Genomic DNA, 10,310 nt, shown 5'->3' on the forward strand with positions numbered 1-10,310 from the left:
CACTGTGTGGTCTTCAAGAATCCCTCCTATCTCCAGCTTTGCTGCCTTGGAAAAATGAACAGGAAGTATACTGACATCTGAGATTTACCTAGGTCTTTTTTTTTTTTTTTTGAGTCAGAGCTGCATATAGGCAGCTTACTATGTGGCAATATAGCTGAAGCTGTCCTTGAGCTCCTGATCCTCATGCCTCCTCCTGGGATCACAAGTGTAAGTCATCATGCCCAGTTTTATGTGGCACTGGAGGTTGAAGCCATGGCTTTGTATAAGTTAGGAAAGTCCTATACAAACTGAGCTACATCCCCAGCTCTGGAGCTAATTCTTCCTCAGAAGCCTGTTCTCTCTCCCCCTCCCCTTGTTCCCTTCAGGCAGGGTTATAACTCAGTGGTAGAACACTTGCCTAGCACATGCAAGGCCCTAGGCCTAATCCCTAGCACGAGGCAGGGGCGGGGAGTCACTTCATTCTTCTATGGATGCAATAGCAAGGCTTACGACCCATCAGACCCACCTGAGTGTGTATCCAGGCCCTCAGTCTTCCTACTGTGGGTATCTATGGTCTGGTCTTTAGACCCTCCCTTGGACTGTGAGTTGGCTGCTCAGCTCCAGTAGTGGCCTATTCCTGTCCTCAGAGGGAAACTTTCACTCCTTTCTTCTTGGTCTTCTCCACAGCCAACCTGGCCTGAAAGCTCTCCCTGCTCTCTTCTTAGGCTGCACCATCAAGGAGAGGCCTGCACACCTGCCTGCGCCTCATTCGCAGCCACAGCTGTGCTCTTAGAGGACACCCTCCCTTGTCCAGTGCCAACACCCTGACTGACCCACCCTGTGGTGCCTTAAATGGGATTTTTAACATGTTAGGAATTCACTTACAGAATTAGCCGATTTTAGTCATTTTGGAGATTGGTGAAGAGTTTCTGTTAGGGAAGAGAATGTCTGAATATTCCACAGGATTCTGCTTCTCCTTGATACCATGACAGTTATACAAGGCAGGTGGCACCAAATCTTCTGACATTAGGGTGGCAGCTAGAAATGTCAACCCTTGTGCCCATTCACAATGCCGGTGCCCATGCCCACACACATGCCAATGCCACACCCACATCAATGGCAATGTGGTGCCCATGCCAGTGTTAATGCTTGTATCAGTGCCCACACCAGTGTGGCTGCTATGGGACGCTGACACAGGTCTTGCTGGATGGGTTAGCTACAGTCCCTGGGGCTGCTGGGTAAAGGCTGAATTTCAGCACTGTTGGTCAGTGGGCACAGCATTTTCCCTCAGTGCTACACAGGGCATAAGTCCTAGAGCAGTGAAAACAGAGCTGGTGGGCAGGGCCACGAGTTACTCATGTGTCACTGAACTTAGCTGCTTCTTTAGCACTGGAGAGAACATTGCAGCCTTCTCAGAGAAGTGGGAGTGGTCTTGGGCCCCAGGTTCTGTGGATTTGATCTTGGGGTGCTCGTTCACTGCAGCTTAGGGACAGGGAAGACAGAGCGCCACAAAATACTACCTTTTGCCCTTTTCTCCAAGAGGTTCTCAAAGGAGGTGGCCAGCAGCTGGGCCAACAGCAGTGGGCACAGATCAGACTCACGTGGACTCCTCTGCAGGATAGCTTCGGAAGAAGTACAGGCCCAGATGGGGCCCACTCTCATTCTCTTTCATTCTCTTGTTTTGAGATTCGCCTTCCTTGGAGCCTGTGGAAAGAAGGGCGCTGTGCTTTCAGGAGGAGCTCTGCTTGAAGCAGGGTCTCCACTTGAAACTGCCTGCGGGCCTGGCTCTGCCCTACTCTGCATCTTGCTACCATTCAGAGGGCAGGAGTGTGGCTGGTGGAGGCCTCCTTCAATCCAGAGAAAAGGAACCTTTGTTTGCCTGATAAGTCTGTCTTTCTGAATCAGCTCTTTTTATTGTAAATGATTAATTAATATTGTACAGTGAAAAAGGGGAAATAATTGGTCGTTAAGGAGATAAGATACTGGAACACCTTGACAGGCACTACCCGCGCACTTCTGCTCTTGGCCCGCCTTTTCTTCCCTTCCGCCTCCACAGTGGGGCAGCTTTCCTGGACTCCTGGTCTTCTTATAGTTGAATGTCACCGGCTCTAATTAGGTTGGGATGGATCATGAGTTAATTCTGAGCCAATCAAGCTTGCTGTCTTTTGATTGGCTAATAAACTTTATGACCTGGAGGAGTGGGAATCTCACACCATGCAGATAAAGGCTGTGGGCACCTGTGTGTCTTGTCCATCTCTGTCCTCTGTGCCCAGTCTCTGCCTGGCCGTACAGGCAGTATGTTCATTTTTGTGCTGCTTTTTCTTCCCTGTCACTGTGGCTTCACAGGGTTCGAACCTGTCCCACCAAGGTCTGGGTCCCTGACTGGGAAGAGGGTTTTTTGGTGTCCTTGGACTGTGTTGATACAGAAAACAGGGGTGTCAGCAACCCCCATCAGAAGACTTCCTTACACATTTTTTTTTTTCTTTTGGAAGCGAACATTTTCGGAAGTCTTGGAAACATGACTTCTCAGAAACTGCATGAAATGTCTGCCAGGGGAGACTTAGCAATACCGTGGAGAAGGTACAAATGCTGGAAACATTTGTGCTGTGCTGTGCAGCAAGTTCTGATGCCTGCTGGCCTCCTGCACTGGGTCAGGAGACAGTGCCTGCTGTCTGAGACTTGTCTCCCTCCACACTGCACTGCACTGTGGCCCTTCCCACTAATGGCCTTCTCTTCCCCGTTCTGTAGGGAGCTTCTGGAGACCACGTGCCGCTTGGCCAACACACTGAAGAGGCATGGAGTGCACCGAGGGGACCGTGTGGCCATCTACATGCCTGTGTCTCCGCTGGCCGTGGCGGCCATGCTGGCCTGCGCCAGGATTGGAGCCATCCATACAGTGGTCTTTGCTGGCTTCAGTGCCGAGTCCTTGGCTGGAAGGATCAATGATGGTGAACATGGGTGGGCATTAGAGTCTCAGGAGTCTCCAGGCCTTTGTACTGAATGCTAGCCACCAGGGCAGAGACTGATGGAGTGGAGCTAGACATTAAGAAGTTTCACAGACAAATGGCAGATGCCACCTGGTGAATGAACATTTGTTCTATGAGCCTAGATCTGAATGTGTCAGATGGAGTTAGCCAGATAAAGCTGGAGGAAAGAATTCCAGCAGAGGAAACAGCAGGGTGCCAGGCCTGTGGTGGGAGCAGTGTGCCCAGTGAGGCCTACAGGGCCTGACAGAGCCACAGTACAGGGGGAAGGGCATGGAGGCCTGGGGAGCCCCGAGACGCTGGAAGGTATTGAAGGTTAATAGCACTGTCAGGAACAAAGCTGAGGGGTGAGGGAACATCTGTCTCTAGAGACATGGAGGTGAAGGATCTTGCTATGTAGCTTCCATTGGCTTTGAACTTGAAATCCATCTGCCTCGGCCTCCTAGTGCTGGGATTATGCTGAACACCACTGTGCCCATCAAATATAACTGAATTTTTAAATTTGATCTTATATTCTGTAAGTTTGTTGATTATTTATTAACGTTCATAGTTTTAAAATGGATTTCACAGGATTGTCTACCTACAGGACCGTGTCATCTGTGAGCAGAGCTAGCTTCACTCTCCCTTTCTGCTTTGATGTTTTGTATTGTGTTCTCTTGGCTAACGGCTCTGGCTAGAAGTCCTGCGAGCATGTTGACTAGCAGTGGGGTGAGCAGGCATGCTCGTCTCATTGCTGTTCCTGGAGGGAACTCTTGAAGACTTTCTGCAGGCCTCTGCACCAGGTACTAGGGTATCAGGCTTCAGAGAGGAGTGTGGGTTGTGGAAAACTTGGGGGACTGATGGAGTCAGGCCCTGGTGTCCCTGTTTGTGGAGACATAACCACAGCCACCATGTTTTCAGCACTGTGCTGGGTGCAGCCTTGTCTGGATGAATGTTGATACTGTGGGCCCTGGGACCAGGCTGCCTAACTTGGAGTCCCAGCTCTGCTACTTAGTACCATGTGACCCTGGGAAAGCTGTTTAGCCTCAGTGTGCCTCAGTTTCCATGCCTAAAAAGTGTACACTCTATTACCCCTACCTAAGAGTACGGACCAAGCGTGGTGATGCTGAGTGCACACAGCACTTAGAACAACACATAATCAACTCTTGTAACTTTAATTTTTTTTTTTTGTCTTTTTGAGACAGAGCCTCCTTGTAGCCCCAGCTGACCTGGAATTCCCTGTGTAAACCAGGCCGGCCTTGGACTCACAGAGATCTGCCTCTGCCTCCCAAGTGCTGGGATTGAAGGTATGCACTAACATGCCTGGCTTCTTTTAATGTTTTAAAAAATATTTTATTTTTATTTTGTGTATCTGTGTGTATTGCCTGCATGTATATAAGTGCACCTGTGTCGTGCAGTGCCCTCAGAGTTCAGTAGAGGGTATCGGATTCCCGGGAACTGGGTTTCGGACAGTTGTTAGCTGCCGTGTGGGTGCTGGGAATCGAACTGATTTGAAAGTATGTCTTCCTTCAGTTAGAGCTTGAGAAGGATTGGTGTTAATTCTTCCAAGCTGTCTGCTGCTGGTCTTTTCTTTATGAGGAAGTTACTCTTCTCTTTTTGATAAGGAAACAGACACAGAGCGTTAAGTAACTTACCCAGAGTCACAGAGTTGGTAAGTGGGACAGCTGCTGTTTTCTACCAGAGTTCATGCTGTAACATTTAGCAGGCTGCCCCTTCCACTCCTGCTGTTATGACCATGGTGTCTAAGTGTATCTGCTAGTTTTCTCTGAGTGGAAGAATGATAGCTGACCCTAGGTGGCTGTAGTTTGTGGAGATTTGGTAGCTGGGGCTAGGGAAGCTTCCAGAACCTTAGGATCCATGAATGATCAGTATGGGAGTTTGGGAGCTGACTAGTTCTGAGGCTCAGTAGGGGCCCTCCTGCAACTATTCTCCATGATTGTACCACTAAGAAAAAGCTGCCCCTTTAGTTATCTTAGTGATCCTGGGAAGCACCATGGATGGTGGGCTGCAAGACTGGTAAGAAGAGCCACATTGGAGGGGGTGATATCAGAGCTTCTTTTATAGGAGAGCATGGGCAGCAAAGTAGCAGCCATGCATCAGGTTAGCCACATGCATTGGAGATTTACACTGTCTCCTGAAACCTTCTGGGTGAGGTCAGCGGAGTAGGGTAACTCTCCAGTACCTCTCTCTTGAGTCTGGGAGAGTCCTCTGGTATAGACATCAAAAGGCCCCAGTGTATTATTTTTGTGACCAAATACCTTTTGGCAGAAACAACTTAAATGAGGAAGGATTTATTTTGTATCAAGGTTTTGGAGAGTTCAGTCCATGATTGCTTGGCACCATTGATTTTGGGCCCATGGTGAGACAGAAGCTGCTCACCTCATGGCAGGCAGGAAGCAGAGAAAGAGACAGGGTACCAAGTATAACCTTCAAATGCATGCCCCTAGTGACCCACTCCTTCCAGTTAGGCTTCATCTGCTAAAGTTTCCAGAACCTCTCAAAATAGCACCACTGCCTGGGAGCCTTTGGGGGAACTTCTGGTTCCTTCCTGCTCATCCTCAGAACTGGGGAAACACCTGGCACTTCTGTACTGCACCCTGAATTTGCACAGCAGGCAGAACCTCACTTTTTCAGTTGGTTCTTTTACTTGATTGGACATCCTCTGTCACACTCTCAGGCCTAGAATGTGCAGTCAAGTCAGCCTGTGAAGGCTGAAACTGATCAGACATGTTTGTGTTGTATTCCTTAGCCAAGTGCAAGGTGGTTATTACCTTCAACCAAGGAGTCCGGGGAGGGCGTGTGGTGGAACTGAAGAAAATAGTGGATGAAGCTGTGAAGAATTGCCCAACAATCCAGCATGTCCTTGTAGCGCACAGGACAGATGCCAAGGTGCCCATGGGGGATCTGGATGTCCCCCTGGAGCAGGTGGGTTTACCTCGTGTTGTGCAGTGGGAGGAGGAGGGGTTATTATTAGATTACTTGGGTCTAAGAATTGTTAGGTCCTCAGTCTGGGTTTCCCCTTTTCCTCCACACCACGCTCGGTGTCTTGCATATGCTAAGCATGAGCTTTAACACTGAACTTTACCACCAGCCTCTATCCATCTTTTTGTGTCTTCTCTGCATCTGAATTTGAACATAAGCAGGTCAGAGAATGTAAACTTTTAGAGTCCCAAAGCATCCAGGGGGAAGTGGTACTCTCAAGGAGCCTAATAGTGGGGAGCAGCTAAATGCCCTGGCTGGATGATGTGCTGTGCCCCTCCCAGGAGATGGCCAAGGAGGCCCCTGTGTGCACCCCTGAAAGCATGGGCAGTGAAGACATGCTCTTCATGCTGTACACCTCTGGGAGCACTGGTTCACCCAAGGGAATCGTCCATACCCAGGCGGGCTACCTACTGTATGCTGCCCTGACGCACAAGGTAGGTACCTTGGGGAGAAGAGTGGAGGATGCCCCTGTCATGCCTCTGGCAGATTCTGGACAGGGTGAGGAGGAGCCACAGTGAAGGCTGGTACTCCTGCAACCATGGGCTTGCAGTGTTGATGCTTGATTGTCGTATATTCATGAACAGACTGCTGTTATTTGTGATTTGTGTATGTGTGTGTGTGTGTGTGTGTGTGTGTGTGTGTGTGTGTAGAGCTGGGGTCCTGCATCTGAGTCTGCTGGCCCAGCAGCCCCTCTGTCCTGCTCTGCCTCCTTCTGCTGGAGGTATAGGGAATGGGGCCCTCATAGGCTCTCACTTTCCAGGAGATGTTGCTCACCTTGTTTTTTGGCCCCTTCTATTACAAGGACAGAGTTCTAACCAGGCTTCCAGAGACAGCCTTAACAGCCCCTGCAAAATTTTTGCTGGGTTGGGGTCCTAAGTCCAGTCTGACTTTGTCACTGAGGGCAGGGGTGTAGGTTAGAAGGGAAATGCTGATTGGCCAATTTGGGTCACATGGTGGGAGGTATGCTGGGAGCAAAGCTACTCACCTTATATTAGCCAGGAAGAAGAAGGGGTAGGGACAGATTTGGGGACAAGATACAATCTTCCAGGGCAAGGGTCACAGTGACCTTCGTCCAACCAGGTCCTACCTTCTACAGTTTCCAGCATCTCCTAATAGTCCATTTGACTATGAACCTATCATTGAATTAATCCATTGATGAAATTGGAGCTCTCATGATCCAATGGTCTCACTAAAGGCCATCACCTGGCAACCAAGCACATGGCCATTTTGGATTTTAGATCTAAGCTATCATTGCCTTAAAGGGAGGTTCAGAGGAAGACGCAGGTGCTGGGATAGAAACACCTGAGCACAGCACTTGCACCCAGCACTGAGACTGTTGAGAATGAGGCAGATAGACAGGGGCAGAGCCACTGGGCAGACTTTATGTTATGCTGACCATGAGTTCATATCGACATACTTGCCTCTGGATGCTGGCTGACAGAAACTGTCAACTGATAAAGTCTCATCTGAATACCATTATCCCTCCTTAGTTCCTAAGGAGATGCCACAAAGACTGACAGGCTGTGTGAGTAAAAATATGTTGGAAAATATAACCAGTGACATTAAACACCAGGAAAAACAGACTGGATTCGTTCCCTTCATTGTATGTGACAGCTGTTAGGGCAGCTGTCACCATGGTGAGACTCTTCATTATTTTTATTGTTAAAATGTTATCAGAACACTGTGTTTGTGAGCAAAAGAAGTGGACCTATGGGGGCAGGGCAGGGAGCATCTTTTGATTTTTTTTTTTAATACTTGGACATTTTTTAGAGTGCCAGAAGTGTGAACTTTCAGGCTCATGTGGCTAAGACCAAATGCAAATTGGAGTGGGAAGGGAGCTGTGTGTCCTCCTGCTCACTTGGTGTTGAGGATCCATGGAGGAAAGCTGCTTACTGGCTTGCTTTCTGGCTCATGCTTAGTTAGATTTTGTTTTTTTTCAATACAGCATAGGTCCACCAACCTGCTGTAAGTAGTACATGCCTAGGCAGGTGAACCTATGCTGTATAAAAAAACCTAGCTAAGCATGAGCCAGAAAGCAAGCCAGTAAGCAGCTTTCCTCCATTAAGTAGTACATGCCTAGGCAGGTGAACCTATGCTGTATAAAAAAACCTAGCTAAGCATGAGCCAGAAAGCAAGCCAGTAAGCAGCTTTCCACCATGATTCCAACTCACCCACATCATTTAGCAATGAAGAAAATGCCTCACAGACAGCCCCACAGCCCCAGTGTGATGGAGGAAATTCCGTAGTTGAGGTTCTCACTTCCCAGGTATGTCAAGTTGACAACCAAGATTAGCCATCACAGGTTTTGTGCATAACAAGGATGTGCTACATCCCTAGTATAGGTGTCCACATCTTAATTATATAACTAGATGAAATGCTGCTACTAGGTGCATTCCTGTTTCAGGACATGGTCCATCTCTAGCTCATAGATGGTCCCCATAGCAACCTCCATCCTGTAGTTCAGCATTGTCAGGCTTGGAGTTTCTCCTCAGGGTTCATATAGCATATACTTTTTGGTATCTTGAAAAGCCACAATGCTGTTGCCTGTGTTGTTTGGTCTTCTCCCTGATGGGCTCTGTAGGAAGCCTCTGAAGCTCTCACCTTGCTTCTGGCAGCTGTGGTGGCTGTATTTGTTATAAACTGCTGTGTAGATGGCCGTGTCTTAGTGAGGTGTGGGAGCAGGGTGGTGTGGGGAGTACAAGTTCTTAAGGGTCTCCTCCTGTGTCCACAGCTCGTGTTTGACTACCAGCCAGGTGATGTCTTTGGCTGTGTGGCTGACATTGGTTGGATCACAGGACACAGCTACGTGGTGTATGGACCTCTCTGCAATGGAGCTACCACTGTCCTTTTTGAGAGTACCCCAATTTACCCTGATGCTGGTGAGGACCAAGAGCTCTGGTGAGGCCTATACTAGGCAGTGGGGTAAGGAGCTTGAGGTTGGAGGAAGGAACCACAGATGGCTGGAAGCTCGGTTCTGGCTTTAGCTCTGGTGTCCCATTGACCAGACGCCAAGTGGATACCATAGATGCTAAGCCTTGAGCCCTTTCAGGTGAGCTGGAGCCCAGTTCTTTCCATAGGAAGATCAGAGGGACTCCGACAGAGAGCAGTCTCATGTTAAAACCATGCATTTTACCTTTCCCATCTCCGTAACCAAAACTGCCTGTTGTGGGTCATTACTTCAGCACCATCCTTCTCCTATCTAGGGCTTTCTCACCTGGCCTCATCCAGGTCTTCCTCAGAACATGGACCAGCTGCCTATCTCTTCCCCACCCCTGCTGCTTGAACCTTCAGGACCATGCATGGCCTGGAGCCACCCTTGTTCAGTTGCTCTTACTTTAAGGACATGGTCTTGTTTCGCTGTCTTTGGTATTTCTCTCACACAACACACTACCCCCAAATATTTGCTTTAATGTAACCGGGTTGCAGATGCTCTAGCATGCCACAGTGCTTGAGTGTGAGTCATATTCTTGATGCCCCTGGCTTCCCTGCACTCGAGGGAGAGTGTATGAGGGCAACACAGTGGATGGAGGGCCATTGCCCAAAGTGGCTTCAGGGAATGGTGCAAGGTGTGGAGTTTATGGGGATCAGATGTGTGTGTGCTGCGCAAATGGCTTGTGCCTGCACATGTACCAGCTATGCTGTGACCTAAGGAAAGCCAGCTCTTCTGAGGGGCCATTTAATCGTGACTGAGCCCAAGTTCCATGACAGTTTTTAAAATTTGGAGGGATATCATTTGAAACAGATTCCTGGCTAGCTCATGCCAGATACCCTATGTGATACAGTCATCTAAGACTGTGTGTGGAAGCTTCTGTGTGCCACCTTCTGATTAGGAGGTTCTTTGGGACCCTATTCTTCAAGTGGTGTGGGTTCCTTTTCTGTGGACACATACATACCCAGCCCTGAGGATCTCTGAGCTTGGGCTCTCCTGCTGACTGTGGGTTTGGGCCTTTGTGTAGGTCGGTACTGGGAGACGGTGCAGAGGCTCAAGATCAACCAGTTCTATGGAGCCCCAACAGCTGTCCGGCTGCTTCTGAAGCATGGAGATACCTGGGTGAAAAAGTATGACCGTTCCTCCCTGCGCACACTGGGGTCAGGTGAGCGTGCTGATGGCTTAGCATGGCATTACTGATCTGGGTGGCCCTGACAGGAGAATGGCAGGGGAACATCCCACTGTTTTGGCAATGGTGAATCTAAGCTGGTAAGCATGAGTTGTGTGCCACCTTGGGAGTTTCCTGACAGACACTGAGAAGTCAGGCCACAGAATGCTAGGGCAGAACACCTTTTGTTCTTCCTGCGGAAGCTTAAGATACAGTAAAGTGCACAGATGCCAAGGGGGCATGTCGAGGAATGTTTTCTTTCATAATA

At 49.0% G+C, this 10,310-nt stretch overlaps 1 protein-coding gene across 1 annotated transcript in view; it reads left to right on the top strand.

The window, feature by feature from the left end:
- LOC103724872 (acetyl-coenzyme A synthetase 2-like, mitochondrial) overlaps positions 1 to 10,310 on the top strand; it is a gene marked incomplete in the record, with an annotated part of 48,992 nt that overhangs the window by 27,740 nt on the left and 10,942 nt on the right. Inside the window, 5 exon segments of the mRNA XM_008822018.2 lie at positions 2,728 to 2,927; positions 5,713 to 5,888; positions 6,227 to 6,379; positions 8,677 to 8,824; positions 9,902 to 10,039. Of these exon segments, the coding sequence (XP_008820240.1) occupies positions 2,728 to 2,927; positions 5,713 to 5,888; positions 6,227 to 6,379; positions 8,677 to 8,824; positions 9,902 to 10,039 (815 nt within the window).

This window comes from Nannospalax galili, unplaced genomic scaffold (genome assembly GCF_000622305.1).
Source record: "Nannospalax galili isolate Female #2095 unplaced genomic scaffold, S.galili_v1.0 scaffold2429, whole genome shotgun sequence".
Classification (NCBI taxonomy): domain Eukaryota; kingdom Metazoa; phylum Chordata; class Mammalia; order Rodentia; family Spalacidae; genus Nannospalax; species Nannospalax galili.